The sequence below is a fragment of the Eleginops maclovinus genome, chromosome 2 (genome assembly GCF_036324505.1).
Source record: "Eleginops maclovinus isolate JMC-PN-2008 ecotype Puerto Natales chromosome 2, JC_Emac_rtc_rv5, whole genome shotgun sequence".
NCBI classification, from domain to species: Eukaryota; Metazoa; Chordata; class Actinopteri; order Perciformes; family Eleginopidae; genus Eleginops; species Eleginops maclovinus.
Genome location: NC_086350.1, coordinates 17,004,742 through 17,021,831, shown reverse-complemented (window position 1 = coordinate 17,021,831; position 17,090 = coordinate 17,004,742). Strand labels below are relative to the sequence as shown.

Genomic DNA, 17,090 nt, shown 5'->3' with positions numbered 1-17,090 from the left:
AGCCAGGCGGAGAGAGTAAGGGAGGAACATATGTGAACAGTTAAAAGGGTGATTCAACAGCCTCTTTGATATCCCCCATTAGTGTGATTACAGCTGGCATGCTCCAAAAAATGGCTTTCTAGTGCAAAGGGATACCCAAAAAGAAAACCTAATTAGGAAAATGAAACTTTCATCTTCCATTTAGCTAACAAATGAAGTTGACAGTGATGTTACCAGTGAAGATGAATGTGTGGGGCGAGATGAGGCAGATCGTACGCGACAGGAAAAGAAGGAACGGTTGTGAGTCTAGTTTGGACCTGCAGACCTCAGTTCAGCGTTGTGTTTAATCCCTGGTGCATGCAGCAGCCTGTCGTAAATCTCTTTCCAGCGTTTGGAATTAACAGACATGCTAAGAGCATGATGCCCAGCTGCAGCAGCGCCCCCCAGAAACACACATGTTCGCATACTAACCCTACTGCCGGCACATTAACATGACCTGCTTTCTCCTATCCAAAAGTCATTGCATATATTGATCCCCAAGTCCCTATTAGAGCTGCAGCAGGCAGTTAGTCTGTAAAAAGACTCAGTTACACCTGCCTAAACCTCTGCTGCCTCTCTGCCACTTATGCAATGAGCTAGCAGGGAGAAACATAATTCACTGATACTGCCACACGTGCTGTAAGCCATGAAATGAAGTGCGAAAATCGAGCCACTTTTTGAACCAGATGCACTTTCCCTCTCTGTGGAGCTGGATGTTACAGGAAAGGCGTGCCCTGAAGTTGGCTATACATAAAAAAAAAAAATTGTAAAAGAAACCAGATGAGGTGCATAACAGTGAGAGGCTGGAAAAAATTAGGCCTTCAAAAGTTTCATCATTGACTTACCCTCTGATGTGCTCGTAAGTCTACAACCAAGAATCAGAAAGAGAGCTGCGCCCATAGTGGAACTAATAAGAAGAGCATGCTTCCAAAAGTGTCGAATTAAAGAAAGATGTGGTTATGCAAGGTGAAAGCATAAGGCAGGATACTGGAGCTGACCCCCAGGCATTATATATACCTGTACTTTTTTCAGTTGAATACCTTTCAGAGTTACAAATTCAACCTTTGAAAAACTGTAAACAAGCTTTCCTCAGAGAGCGGAGCGCTCATTAATTGTGGGCCTGGCCTCTCACAGCACATACACCCACAAAGGGAATTTTCTTACTTTTAAGCTAAACACATTGAACCAATAAAACCAGCCTTGGTTTGACTGTTTGTATTACTAGAATGACAAATATTCTGTCTTCTGGTTGTGAGAAGCAGAATGATAAAATATAGTTAGGAAACAGTTAAACCCCTTTCAAAGGATGTCAAATGATGTCAGTTGTGTCTTTCACTTTATCATTCTGGGTGAGATTATAAAAAGGATTACAGATCCCTGATGTAGCGTGCCAGTGGCTGACAGAATGGCTCCTGGGGAACTCTGTGCCAGTACAAGATATTTCTGCAGCACAATGAGAGCACTGTAATGGGCAAGTACAGAGGGAGGAGGTACAGAGGCAGACTAGGTTAATATTTGATGCACTCTAATAAGGCAGTTAAGCACAAACGGCATACCGAATACATAGTCCGACAACAGTTAAATTAAATTAAAGTGTATTTATCAAAAGGACACAAGATTTTTGGAATGTTACAATGCATGTTAAATTAGTGGAGCATCAAATTTCAGACAATATTTACAAAGTACTTACAGCATGTACAATGGGTATGATATGATTTTTAAGGCTGAGTATGCAATCCAAACACAATTACAGGAGTGCAGGTGCTGCTATAATGTGCAAACAATTCTCTATGAAAAGCTATCCAGATGTCAACAGAAATATTCAGTTAGCTTATGTTAAGGCTTTAGGAGTGTATCATTAGGATTGTTGAACATAAGGCAAGAATCCAAAAACACTTGAGGGGCTGCGTTATTATACCCTAGTCAGACATATAACATTAAATCCCATTAAGGTGAGCCTCAGTGGGCGAAGTAAGACAGGAAAGACTGGCCTTAATCATTCCTCTCTTTGAGGCATACAGTGGAAAACTCAGCAGGGGGAATTCTGTCAAATGTACTTATTTATAAAGTAGGCAACACATTCTATTCACAAGAGGTAGTTCAGCTGGATATTCTAAACAGTAATGATATTAGACATCAGTTTAGCACAGGTGTGCCAGGCGCCTTTGCAGAGCTCATTATACTCTGCAGACAGCAAATCCATCAGCTGTGCCTGCTGAATGTTCACAGCTGGCTGTACTTGGCTTTGCAATGCAAAATGTGTTTGTATATTCTGTCTATCCTGTCCTCGAGAACACCAGCGTGCTCGTCCGAGAGAAATCCTAATTCCTGGGACAAAGGCTCGCTGTCTCTGTAGAGTTCCCTCAGCCTCTTCCTGGCGTCTCTGCGCCTGTGCAGCTCCGCCACGCGCTGCATGGTGCTTTTTCTGAACACACATACGGAGCTCAGTACTGTACTGTGGTATTTCTCCCACATGTTCAACACCCGAAACCCATGCACGAGTCCGGCCTCATTGTCTATGAACACAAGGTCGCCGCGGGGTGTTTTAAGGAGGTTGTTGGTGTCCCGCTCCATTACGCGCGAATCCCACTGCAGGCTGAACAGATTGCTGACGAGTCTGTCGAAGTTTGCAGTCAGGTAGTCGAACATGATCAGGTCGCTCCACTGCATCAGTTCCAGCAGCTCCGCCGTGGTCTTGTTCCGGAGCTCCCCGAGCACAGGATGCAGCCCGCTGCTCTCCTGTCTGAGCGGCGCAGGTGTGACGACCCCGGTCAGGTTAGAGACCCACTCCGTGAGAGACACCACGGCCCGATCGCTCCACTGTAAACCACCTATTCGCGTCCTCACTGCAGCCCACTGTTCACTGTCACTGTTCACCTGGGACAGTACGAGGGGAGGCAGGTTTGTGATGCCGAGCAAACTGGCAAGGTAGTAGGTTAAAGTTTCCCCTTGCACCTGATCAGCGTTTATCCCGTATCGCACACACGCTTTGGTCCCATCTGCAAAAGTGGCAAGCTGGTTAGATATCCTGCCGCATCCCGGCTCCAGCTTCACTATCCGATATGTCCTGGCTCTCTCTCGCCAAGACCGCGCATATTCCTCTGTGAAGCCCACGGGGAGAAGATCTTCTAGCCATTCACTCCAAAATATCCCATCCTCCACCGGGGAGCCTAACTTGACCAGGCCCTCCTGCAGTGCTGACCTCTTGTTATCCCCATTCACATGGTAATCTCGATTTCCTGCAGAGGCAGTTTGATGGGTGAGGTTGCGAGCCTCGAGTCTGCCCCCCAAGTGCGGTCTTTTTGCCGCTGGGACAGCTAGCAATGCCCGGAAAGTTTTGGCGGAGAGGTCCGCGGGGAGACCCTGGTGAAAAGACCCTGCGCCTGGTGCAGAGAACCCGCGTTTGTGTCGCTCCAAACGGTTCTCCAGTGCGCTCCAGACGTAGAATACACTCGCAAGGGCGCACAGGAAAAGAAGAGCGAACAAGTTTGCCGAAACAGCCCTCATGGTGAAGACCACCCTTCCCCTCGGAGACCCACAGAGCTCTGACAGGATTAAATAAAAACGAAATAAAGAATATTCTTCAATCCACCGTTAAACTGTGAGCCGAGCGCCCAGTGTCCCGTACACCCCTCAAGCCCGGTGGCTCACAGGCGGACTGTTTGAGATCACAGGAAGAAGAGGGTCTTCGAAACAGTGTGAATCTCATCTCCCGTCCTGAGCAGATGCCTTGTCACATCCCTCCTCTGCGGGAAACGTAGTGCTCCGGCTCACCACAGCGGATATCCTTTAATGAACGCTCTCCATTATAACCCACTGACGTTGTAGGTGCTTTCTGTCCGTGTGCACATCTCCCTCTCTCTTCTTCCCTTTCTCTCTGCACTGGGTGAGTTCGAATTGTGGTGGTGTCGGCTCGCAGAGACACTAGGCGCTGAGACACGTGACTCCAGTCCCGAGATGGTGGGCGGATCGTGGGAAGGAGGGTTCAGAGAGGAGCGGAGCAAGTGCACCGCACTGTGTGTGTAAGTGTGATGTGAGAGGATTGTGTGGTATTGGCAAAGGCAGCCATTATGATAATTGATACCTGAGGCTGAAATACTCTGGAAATAATGTCACCATTTTAAACAAATTATATTTCGTGCCTGTGCCTGCACCAGCTGCATGAGGCAAAGGCAGGTAGGGATAGATGCCAGACTTAACATTCACATATTTGTTTTCTGTATTTTTGTTTGTCATTACCTTGAAGTCATTGTGGATTAAAAAAAAGACACTTAGCCTAGCATCAGCGCCATATATTGTATTGTTTTGGCTCTGTATACGATTATATTGGATTTAAAAATGAAAGTAGGCCAAACTCTGGGGATACACCCCTCAGTATTAGAACAATGACCCACAACTATGAGCATACAAATACAGACAAGGCATATCCTGTTCTAGACTTGCTCAAGTTAGTCACCTGACATGTATCCAGCTGCTCATATGACTCCCTGCTGATGACTTCGCCAAAGTCACAACTCTCCTGAAACAAGCAATAAGTGAAGATAGCAGCCGAAAAGGGCAATCAAAATATGTCTATGAGTTGTAGACCTCATTGAATGGAAATCAATGCAACCAAATATTTAATGTAATTAGTCACTTTATCGGTTTATCGTAAGCACCCTCAAATGTAATTGTCAGCACTTTTATTACTGGGTCATTTCTTCTAAAACCAAGTGTTGAGCAGAGAGCCAAGACAATAAAATGTGACTTTTGCAAGAATTACAGACATCATTGTATACACGTATAGTTTCAGACCTTGGGGGCTGTTCCCCAATTCTACAAAATAATTTTCTTAGGCTGAAAGAACATTTTGAGACATTTCAAATAATGTAACACCTGGAAGATAGCACTCATTTAAGTGGGTTTTTAAAAGTTGCTTTGTCAATTAGATCTACCAGTAAAAATACATTTTCCTCCAATCTTTTATATCTCTCATCTTCAAAATTAGTTTATACATTAAAAAAAAATTTGACCACAGTTTTACAGAGCTTTCAACTAGGGCTGTCACAATAACAGATTTTCACTGTATTATAAAAATGGGAAAACTAGTTATATCTATAGAAAGCTTAAACAAATATACAATCGTATCATTAAAATGTATCATTCAAATTGTTATAGTGTGTTTTGTCTTTATTTGACAAATTTCTTATTGCAGAGGTGCAGAAAGAGTCTGTAACCATAACTGTACAAAAGTCTTCAGACATAATAATTATACTAATGGATAGTAAAAACCCAAATGTTAAGAAACAAACCCACAATTATATATGCATATGGAGTTGCTCACTCATGACATAGACAAATCAGACAAACATCTTTTTTATAAGGTCTAGGACTTATGAGCTATTTAGTATCCTTGAAAAGTGTAATAGTTTCAGCTGCTTAGTAAGTTGTAATTTTCCCATAACACCCAGAGCACAATGAAGTCAACTCCTGCTGGTTTCATCCTCATCCAAGGCTTCTGTTAGTAACACCCAGGCACACAAACTCCTTTATACACATCTCCCTCATTAACTAATTCCTCATTAGCATCTCCCCAACCCTTCACCATTCAATTCATGTTTTCACACTCTACCTTGAACCTTAGTTTGCTAATCCAATTAATTGGGTCATAATTATAGCAACATGCTGGCATTCTAAATTGCCTCAGTCGAAAAGACAGCCACAGCCAAGAATTCTCAATTACACCCAGTAAACTATAGAGGTCGGCTAATGTATGCTTTAAACGCCGGGAGCCTTCACGCTCATATTCAGGTTATTTATTTAGCCTGAAGGGAGATCTAATGAACTACATATAACCCCTCCCACTCTGGTGTATCTTTTTATATCTAATAACAAGCAATAGAGATGGAAACAACTTCTCATAAATAGCCAGGTGAAATGATTCTGACATGGTCATGATTCTGATATGGTCATGATTCTGATATGGTCTTATTGCTCATGCAACCTTCGCTTCTGCTTTGCCAAGTTGGATTTTTCTTTTTCTTTCCATTAGCAGAATAATTTGTTATATTCCCAGCCTGTGTTTGATTCTACAAGGCAGATTGACAGCAGTGGCCGTGCAGAGGGAACCACAATCCCCAAGTTGAGCATGAGTAAAGAACCATTTACAAGTCCTAGAATCTCAAAAAATGTCTAGTGATGCATGGCTGAGCATGTTTTTCTAACATGGTAGACAAAACAGTTTGCCCTTGTGGAGGTGGGGTTTCACCATCTGATTTAAGAGCTGTTTAAAACGAATTACCCTTTGTAAATTGCACACTGTGTCTGTGTCCCAGAAGTACAGATAGTAAGGGTTACTAAACATTTACTAACTACATAAAAGTGTCGATGGATATAAAAAAGACGCTTTCTAGTATTTTAAGATTAATGTACAGTATACTACACATCACTTTGGTTTGTTATCTCTTAACTTGTTTTGTACTCCTGACATGAAACCCTGCTTCCTCTACGATTGCTTGTTTCCCTTCACTTCGCTCTTTAACGGCAAGACTTTCAGTGTCCAGACATAGGAAATGAAGAAGGCTTAAGTGCATTGCTGGAATTCTGTCTGATGTGTGTTGCTTTTTAGAAGTGTAGAGTGACTGTATTTACTGGCTCTGTCTGCGGCAGCACAAATCTAGGTGTCTCTTACCCCCTCGAGCACAAGTTGGGGCATGTTCACATATCAAACCTATCTGTTTCTTGCCATGTGTTATCTGCAGGTCAGAAAAGCCTCTTAGCCCCCCCCCCCCTCGTCCTGCCGCATTCCTCCCTCCTTTTTCCTCGTAAATCCCACTGCAGTCCCAGGAGGGCCGTAACGCCGGGAAAGCCTTACTCCACCAGTCATGGCTGTCCGTGGTCAAACGCATGCAGTGACATAAGAGAGGCCTGACCGTCTGTCATTCTGTCCACAGTGTCACAGTACACCCATCACCGGCCCGTCTGGCCACGCCACAGCTGTGGTACAATCTCGGGTTCTCTGCGTGGTGCTTGCCCCCTTTTGCAGATGGACAGATGGACGCACAGGACAGGCAAAATGATGGTGGACAGAGGAGGAGAAAGTGCAGTGTGCTTCTGTCCCTTCCCTCGTAGTCTAAGGTTAGTTCATGCTGAGCAATAACTCATAGGTCCCTTGACACTTTGCAGCACTCTGTTTCCTGGACTGAATAATGAATGTGCAGGGCTTCCATTAGCGTTGAAAGCTACGATTATTTCACAGGGCCTGACAATTACTCACGCTCAGGGATTCGGGGACAGGGCGGGGGATTAATTCATCATCTCTGATGAGGATATCTGGAAGAACGTGTGTTCTTTTAGACAAGCGTGTACTCATATGTTTAGTGTGGAGCAGATAATAAAAAGGAAGTATGATTATTTGATTTAATATTCTAGTAGTGTGTATGGATGCACACTGAAGTTACAATACCTGCTCTCATTCCAGAATCAGGGATATAGCCATCTGTTCAAAAAGCCCAGAATATTTCTTTCTGCTCAGAACGCTACAATCACGCTGCGGCAAACCTGCAGCGGAGGATTGTACGTACCATTACAATAAATTCTCTCGAGACAGATAAGACATTTCTTTTATCCACCAGTGACAGAGACATAAACTCGTCAGCACTTATACCAAATAACAGTGTGGAATAGTGCAGAAATTGCACAAAAAGGACCTTTCTTCTCAGCTCACTTCTCTTTCTTGGCTTCTATTATCAGGCAGATGTTGCTGGCGTTGAATATAAGAGGTTGCACACTTTACTTTTCCTTTATAGCGTTTTCTTGGATGATGCTGTTTTTATACGAAACAGCAGTCGCCCTTTTGGCTTTATATCTAGAGAGAACCGAGGATCTGATAGGCGGAGAGCAGAAACAATCTGCCTGCCGATCCAGAGATCCACCGCACAGCTTGGACCCACTGCTCTTTTCCACCAGTCACTTTGGTTTCCTTAGCATGCCTGTGCCAATTTCCTGATACGCATCCTCAATTTTCTTTTAGCAATGCCTGGATCGCTTTCTATTTGCTAATGAAAAATACATTTGTTAATGAATGCTGCACACTCTGTCAGCTGTGGGGGAAAAGCAGGATGTTTAGCTTATTGAAGTACTGTATTCCCCATCTCCATCTGTTTCCATGCAGCAGCAATCTAAAAGGGAGGGGAGTTGAACCAGCAAAGGAGTGGGCTATTGATATGCTGTGCTACACAAGGGAGACCCTCTTACAAGAGCACAATTGGGGAGGAGAGGAAGGAGATGTACTGTCGAGCCACTCGATTAAAGAATCAGTGTCCAATCTCCTGGATTACACCTCCTGACCTGCCACGCCAAATCCCCTATTAAATAAGTCAAGAATTGAATTCTTTCTACGTTCCTTTCTGCTAACTCGCTTATTGACCCAAGCATGCTCAGTGCTTTGTGGCGAGGCTTGCCTTTAAATTGGCTAAAGGGAGAGCTTAAGAACATGTGGTCATTATTAGGAAAGTCATGACATTAAAAGCCTTTGTGTATTTTTTATTTATTTTATTTTCACATGAAGTGTGCTGTGGGATATGGTACCGCTCCAGCTTTTGCAAGGGGGTCACACAGCCAGTTAGGATTAGAGCCGGTGGTTGAATGTCCTCCTAACATTTCAGTGAAACATTTAGCAGCTTCAAGTTTAATGGGTGAACAGGGCAAGTCCTGGCTCTCATCATATAACATTGAAATGAGTGTTCAGTAGCGAGGAGTTTTGTGGTTATGTTTGCCTCTTTTTCAACTCCTCCCAAAACCTTTACAGATTTCAAGTTGAAGCAACCACTAATGAAAAACATGTATTTTTTTCTGCATATTGAGAGTGGAGGGAATTCACTCAAATGCTTTTGAACACATGTATAGACTCGTGCATATCAGCTTGATTCATTTAAACAGAATCCCCAGATAATCATTTATTTCAGCTCTATGCACAGATACTGTGGTGTTAATTACTAGGCTAAATTTACTTGAGGGCTAATTGCTTTGTTTAAGGTAGTGGTAAGTTGTTGTGTCAAATGGATAAATGTAAAGTGTAAATTCAGATTAAAGCCTGGTGCAGTGCTGTATTAATATTTATTCACCATATTGGATATCTGTCGACCCACCCCAGTTGACTAAAAACTCAAGTATCAGTGTGTTTCTTTGTGCTTTTAAATGGATCTGATGCTTTAAAGCTTTAAATAGTGCTAAGATGTCAATTCAATGTGCCAGTAGAGGCGACTCAGTCTGACAGCTCAGGCAAATTGGTTAAAATAGTTAGACATACCCTTGTAGCACATTGGTTTATGATTACAACTTAATTAACATTTTGACAGCTTAAGATTTCTTTGTCTGAGTTGCACTACCTCTTTCCAGCTTCTCCGCAGTTACAATAATGGTGTTGGTGGATAAAAAGGAAGGAAAAGGCCAGAATCCCGAACACAAGAATGACCCCTTTGGCAATTTGACCTCTTCCTATCCACGAGGCCGGTAGTGTTGACAGGACCCTGGTGGGGGATGGGTAAACAAACAAGCCATTTGGAAAAGAAATCTAAATACCCTCTGCAAGTCAAACAAAAGTAATGAAAACCTTACCCAGAACTCTATCAGTCTCTCACTTCAAATTAACATGCAAAATAGTCTGTTTGAGTGAGCCGAATCGTGTAAAATATAAAAAAAGTTCAACTTGATTCAAATAATTGTAAAACTTTCTGCGTTCTTGGCACAGTGTGTTTAAATGACAAATAATCCCCTTTGTTTTATCTTTTAATCTTTGTTAATTTCCCTGAAGTGTGATATAGATAGGAGAGTAAACTATCTGCCCATTTAGCTCTGGCTTTACATTCCTGGAAGTCAGCTATAGGCTTCATCATTTATGGCTGTGGCCTTGTAGAGCGATTCTCCTCCAAAAGCCTTAGATGTTGAGTGTATTTTACTTCTCTATGCTTCACTGGTGCCTGCAATCTCTAATGTGGCATATAGAAACCCGCCACTGATAGATTTGTGTCCCCCGGGACAGGTTTGTATCACTGTTGGCTGTAAGCGCATACATTATGCCATTTAAGCAAGAATAATCACTGCTATTAACAACAAAGCAGACCCAATTGAATAATTTAACGAAGTGACAGTGGCCTTGTTGCTGATAAAAGAAGGGAGTGGAAAATTGATCAAAAAGCCAGCCCCCACGAGAATATAAATAATGAAATGAGATCAGAGTAATACGCTGTAAAACCCCGTTCCAGTCCGGTACCTACTACTTACATTCCTCTGCCACTGAGAGTCTCGCTGTGGACATCTTGATTTCACTTTGCTGCTTGCAATGGCAAATCAATATATTCCATAACTGATGGAAGAGGGAACAAATTGATATACTTCATGTGAAATGGTAGAAAGTGATATGCTGCGGTACAGGTTTTTTTGTTCCTTTCATCTTGATCTGCACTTTTTTGTGAAGGGCCACCACAAGATAAAATACATGTGATCTCTGTCACATCAGGCTTGCTCTTGTGTCTTCAATGTCTACTTTAGATGCATCTATTGCCTTCCTTGAGAGATACTTCATATGGATTTGTAGGCTCTTACTCCCTCTAGAGGGAGTAAATGTTAAGGATCAACAACAGCATGCCTTCTCTGATAAACCTCCCACTCATTTAAAATATACACTTTTAAAACTCTAGCTTACACCAAATTTCAGGATTCAGTTTGCAGGACTAAGAAGGGGAAATATGCATCCTATTTGAAATGTTCTTGTTGAAAGGGAATTGTGGCAGTGTTGTACATTAACTCCCCATGAACATTTGTACAATACATAAGATAGCATAAAGAATATGCTTTATAATACAAAAAGTAAAAGGACTTATGCAGAAAAGTTAATTTCAGAATTATGTTCTCCATTTACATTATAGCTATGTATGATTTATGTGTTCATCATAGTGTCGAGTTTTATGATTTGTTTATATTTTGAATTGATAATCTGTGTTTGTCAAGTTAATAGATTCAAATGTAGTCAAGTAAAATGTTAAAAAAAATAATCCTTCGACTTATATTTAAGTGAAATCATTATTTAGCATAAAAGGAAACACTTAAGTTAAGTACCTCAAAATGGTACAAAGGCACAGTACTTGAGTTGATATACTTCTAAATGTGAATGTTTCCACAGTCACACCATAGTTGAAGCTACGTACTGGAGCGGGTTCTGTCTTCAGCTGCCCCCGTTATCTGATTAGACATCAGTATGAGCAATACATGATGTAAGAGTTCTGTAAGGCTATATTTATTAGAGACAGAAACACTTCCTCCTCTATCAAAAGGATTTATCAGTTACTTAAGACCCTGGTACTATTTCATGTAGAATTACGTAAGTAACTTTGAACTGCATGTTTTGAATCAAGATCAGATTTTTTAATCTAACATTTATGGGTGTGTTACTTTAGGATTGATCCCAGACAAGTGATCCTGATCCTGGCATTCAGCTTATTAAGTCCAGGTCTTTCAACATCATGGCCTTTTCCTCCGGAAGGTTTTAAATGAATGCCATGAATCTGTGAAGAAGATCAAAGGGTTTTGATCTTACACAGTAGCCTACTGAAATGCAAACCCAAAAATGTACAAATGTAGAGCCAGTAATGTTTAGATTGTGTTTTCTTTCAGAAATGGCTAAGAACTTTCAAATCTCTCTGTTATTCTTCAGTTTTGGTTCCTGTTTTTTCTTAGCTTAATTGCTCACTTGTTCTCTCTTTGTCTCTCTCTGTCTTTACTCACACACGCACGCACGCACCCACGCACGCACGCACCCACGCACGCACGCACACACACACACACACACACACACACACACACACACACACACACACACACACACACACACACACACACACACACACACACATATTTCATACACACTGCTGTGCAGAGTGTCCTGACAGCATTTTTCAGGTTGATTTGTGTGATGTCTGTGTTACGTCTTTTAAAGCCCTAAATGAAACAATAAGTTGGCTTCATCTACATTTGACAGACTTTCTTTCTCCACCACAAACAAGTTGTCTTAAACCTGACATGACTTTTGCTTTGCATTACATTACCATGTGGTGTTCTGTGTTGTTATGATATTTGCCAACTTACCCAAACATGTGTCGGTTTCCTTGTTTGGCCACAAGAGGCTGCTGTGCTCTCTTATAGAACTTCAGCTTGAAGAGCTCTGTATCTGATCTTTTTTACTGTATGTAGTTTGCTGTTTGTGCTAAAATTTGGCCCCTTGTGACTGATGTTTTAATGCTTAACTTAAACCATCAGTAGATAGAATAAACTGTGGGCTTTTACTTTACTCTTTCACCATCTTAATCTGAATTATATAATTATCTGAACATTATCATATGAACCCAGCTACTAAAACCAACATGTAACAAGTCTATGTTAGATTAAAAACTGTGTATTTGAGTTCATCATTGTCATGGTTATGAAGGACATAAACACATTTCGCTAGCACATGCTGCAACGACGCATATTTTAGTGATTTAACTCTGTAATTAAAATTCAGTTGTAGTTACTAATAAGCATTACCTTTTATTATTTATATAATGATCTCAATGTCTAACTTTTTTTCCCTCTATCATATCCCATTTACTCGCACTAAAGCATGCTATTTGGTCAGGCCTAATATTTAACATGTCAGTAAAGGATGCCACCCTGGATCCACTGTTATTATGGTGGTGGCTGCGGAGCAACAAACCCTCCCATAAAACTAAGTCCAAAATTAATATGACTATAAATACACACAGCAGATCATGTTCGAGAGGGCAAAACTCGGAATCCACACCCTACATCCTGCACAGAGAGCGTGATCTCTCTCCTGTTTGTTTCCACATTGAGCTCTGATCTGTAAAACTGTGAACTCCTCCTGCTATTCCTCTCATGAAATGCCACATCTGTCAGACAACATTCTGAGATCATTCTAAAGAGCTATAACCAATAGAAACAAATAACAAAACACACCGAGAGCTTTTATAGCAGCAATATTGGAGAGAAGTAGAAGAACTGTGATGTGCTGGTCTTCTGTTAATGGGCTTTAAGTGGCTGTTTTCCACATTAAAGTAGCCTGGTGGTTCCAATTCTGGTCGCTAACACTGACCTCACTCAACACAATTTTTTTTATTCTTTCTCCCACCTCCCTTATATCTCTCTGATCAAATTATTTCCACCACAGCGGCCCAGCCTTGGTGCTCCACCGCATACGGGTACAGGAAGAGGATAAAAAAAAAAAGATGTCCAAAACAGAAACATTGTTGCCATGGAGCACCAAAACAAACTCTCCCGTGTGAGACAGTTGTCTGGTTCATTGCCCGTGTGGCTATTCTTTAGTAGCAGTGACACACAAGGATCACTGAACAACTGACAAGAATCAAGGGAAGGAAATGCAATTGCCAAACAAACACAAGCCGAGGCAGGTCTGCAGGACGCTGTGTCTCATGTCAGAGACCTCATGACTCCTTGTTAGAGCCCAGAGCAGATGGAAAGTCTACTCCTTTCCTCCTGCACACCATATTTTATTTCTCTGTCTCCTTCTTTGTCGTTCTGAGTTTTCCATAAGCAAGAGTGACATTTCTTTATCCCAGTGTGGTTCCAGGTTTCAAGTAAAATCTTGGTCAGCAATTACTAAAGAAGCTTCTAGCGCTACGGCTACCAGCTACGGACGTTCTTTCCCTTTTAACAATTTCATTTTTAGAGTTTGGTAGCTATGCTCCAATGTTTAAGACGCCACAGCTGTAGAGTATACCCTGCCTATAAAGTTGGATACGCTAGGCAAGATTTATGATCTTGAGAGCCATTTGGATGGAGGCGTGAGACTTTTCTCAGACAAATTCCATTCACACTATCGAAAGGAATAAGACCTATTTGAAACATATTCAGTATTCAATTATTTGAAAAGAGAATATCACTTCTAAGCCAACATTTCATTTTCAAGTTATCGGCGTTTAAGCTTTTAAATCAGTTAAAGTTCAAAGAAATATGTTTGTAATGATGTTTGCTATGGTTTGCAAATGCTGACTGATTTTACAAGTGGCTGAATGGATATGCAGGGCCAAGCTAGGGCATGCAAATATTTACTATATGCTGTGATTTGGCCAAAGTATTTTCCTATTTAAATACTTTTTTTTAATGAATTTTAAGTTGTCAGAAGGCTTTCATTATACTTTAACAGTGACTTTATACAGATAGTCCAATATATTGTAGAGTGTTCCTGGATGTACAGCACATATGCTATGGGTGTGGAGCTCACCAGGTTGCATGTGCATGTGCATGCTCAGATATGTGGACCATATCACTAGGATCCTATCTATAGACACCCATAAGGTCTCTATTATGATATTTACTTTAATGTTGTTCCCTGCTGTTACGATCTCCCGCAGATGGATTAAAAGTGTGTAATAGTCTTTGTCTATTCCAGCAAGGGCAGATATAGCTGCATAGTTTTACAGGGTGGAGACTGGACGACAGATTCAGAGATTCAAAGTGAATGTAGTTTGACCTGACATAAATAAGGAGGCAAATAAAAGCCAGGCAGGGACTATTTAGAGTGTGACTTGAAATCAAAGAGCGGGTATATGTGAGCCAAAACTATGTTAAATGTTTCTGGCAAGATTACTTAAATTTAGTCTGCATTTCAGATACTGAGACTGCTTGGAAGTATCTGCATTGATGTGAAATGTAATGCTTGGGGCACTGCATCCAACTTAATCTAGTGTGATTCACCTATAGGCGTATGTGAAATGTCAAAATGAATATTATAAGCATGCAGGGGAGTGGGTTTCATGTAAACAGGGTCAGTAAGTTCAGGCACATATCCTAAAGCGCATTCATAAGTGTGCTGTAAATGACTAATTTTCTCTTTCATTTTGCCTTTTTTAACAACGTGTCATCATCACCTAATTGTGTTCCTTCCTCCAATTTAACTGCATTTATGTTATGGTGGATAAAGAATGGTGAGGTAGAAGGAAGACAGAGCCCTGCTCCTCTTAGGGGATAGATAATAAGTAGTTTGCACAGCATAAACCTCAAAATAACTATAAAAATGAGCTGTCTTCATAAGAACAGCATTCTTTTACACATAAATAAGTGTATTTTGTGTGTAGTTCGCCTCAGACCTGCACTATTACGTTTTTAACCTGCACTTTGTCATGGCACTGTGCTGGATGTCTTTGCTCTCAAGCTGCTGCACACATTTGTCTAACCTATGAAAACCAAGGCCTAGTTTCCATCCACCACATTTAATGGAGATTGCAGGTTGTGCCATGATAGAGTGAGACCTGTTAACAGTTAGAAGAAAAAAAGGTCTCTTCTGTTTACAGTTATTACTCTGTAACCATGGAAATAAGAAGAATGTGATGCCATGATTAGATTATTTCATTTTAAACCCACATGGCTCCAAAGTCAGGACACCTTCATTTTGTTTGACCCTGTGCGAACTCTGGGACACAAAGAAGTTAAAGCTATTAATAATAATAATCAGACAACGTTTATAACTGTTCTTACTTGATATTCTCTGAACCTGTAAAGAATGTGTAGTCCACGGTGGATCTCATTAAGTGTAGAGGCTCCTAGGTAATTTTTTTTACCCCTGCTGCACCATTTCCTTTATGTACTTGGTAATGAGATTTTATTGTGCGCTGTGGGAAGGGGGCCCATTTTCTTTGACCAACCTCAGTCACTGTGGTGCCAACTAAGAAGCTTCTGTAATGCAGCATAGGATGAGTGTGATCCGTGGGTTCATGAGAAAAGGTTTTCCTTCAGGAAAATAACTCTATTAAACTCATGATGAATGAAGCTGGGTTCTGTTTGTCTGGCAAGGTGGACTGCTAGAGACAAGTGGGCAAAGCAGATGCTTAATAAAAAAAGTGTTTACTGGATAGTAAATCCCCGCTCCTACACTCATCAAAAACAATTTTCAGTGGCAAATCCAACAGATACACTTTTATTTTAACCTATGCAGTATTGTGCACCGGTTTTTGGTTAACACATCACAGAACTGCTAACAGCTAACAACAAGCTAGCTTTTTTTCTGTTACCTTTGAAGATGCGCTCAGTTATAGTCCTCGCTCATTCCAGTTTGTCAGATGCTAATTAGACAGTGAAGACATTATTGTTCCTCAGGACATTAGCCTCTAACCTTGTTTCAATTGACTTATAAGTTTGATTAAATTAATATAACCACAATTATTTGCAGATTTCAAAGAGGAACAAAACCTCAGCTTTAGCTTAAACAATATTCCAAACTCTCCTTGACTGAAATAATTGAACTGCATTTATCAGATGTCAACCTGTTGTGTTGTGTCATTAAAACAGTATAGTCAATATATTGTGTTTTTCACCATTTACAGTCAAGCTTTATTGTGTACTGGAGAATTAAGACCAAATATGCAACAAGACATAGTTTGTTTTGGGCAGAGCGCAAAAAACAAAGCATCACTCAATGCTATGGCTATATAGGATGATATAAATGGCTTCAAAAAGATATAAAAGTAATTTTCCCATTATCTTTTCTATTGTAGCATTATCAGTTGCCTAACTTATAAGTCCCATCTATGAATAAATCCCATTATAGTCACTTATCGCGTGTTTGGTGTATATGCCCTGATGGTATTCCTTTTATGTCTCAGCTTTTCTTAGCTCATGTAAAGTTGAGATATTGGAGATATATGGTTTCACAGAACAGTGAACTTAGCTTTTTAGATGTGGTATTTACCTCCATGACTCATAGTTGTTGTTAACTTGGAATTTAGGGAAACAAAAACCTTTGAAGAAAATCCCTCAAAAGCACCAAACAACATTTGGTCTTATTCTATCTCTATAACCTCTATGTATTGTAATTTTGTGTGTAAGCTTACAATATAAAAACAAAATATTGACACAAATTCTTTGAGTGTAATCCAAAGAAAGTTGTATACAGAAGTATATTCTGCTGACAGAGTAGACCGCAGATGTAGCCTCTCTGAAAATACAAAACCAGTGTCCACATTAACCCAAAAGCCTTGGGTTTCACATAATAAACCCTTAAGCATCTGGACAAACAGTAG

The 17,090-nt window shown here is 40.9% G+C and overlaps 1 protein-coding gene across 1 annotated transcript; it reads right to left on the bottom strand.

The window, feature by feature from the left end:
* Positions 1-1,601: 1,601 nt before the first annotated feature.
* fjx1 (four-jointed box kinase 1) lies at positions 1,602-3,914 on the bottom strand. Its single transcript, XM_063900135.1, has one exon. The coding sequence runs from the start codon at positions 3,523-3,525 to the stop codon at positions 2,242-2,244; it is 1,284 nt and encodes a 427-aa protein (XP_063756205.1). The 5' UTR covers positions 3,526-3,914; the 3' UTR covers positions 1,602-2,241.
* Between the last annotated feature and the right edge of the window lie 13,176 nt (positions 3,915-17,090).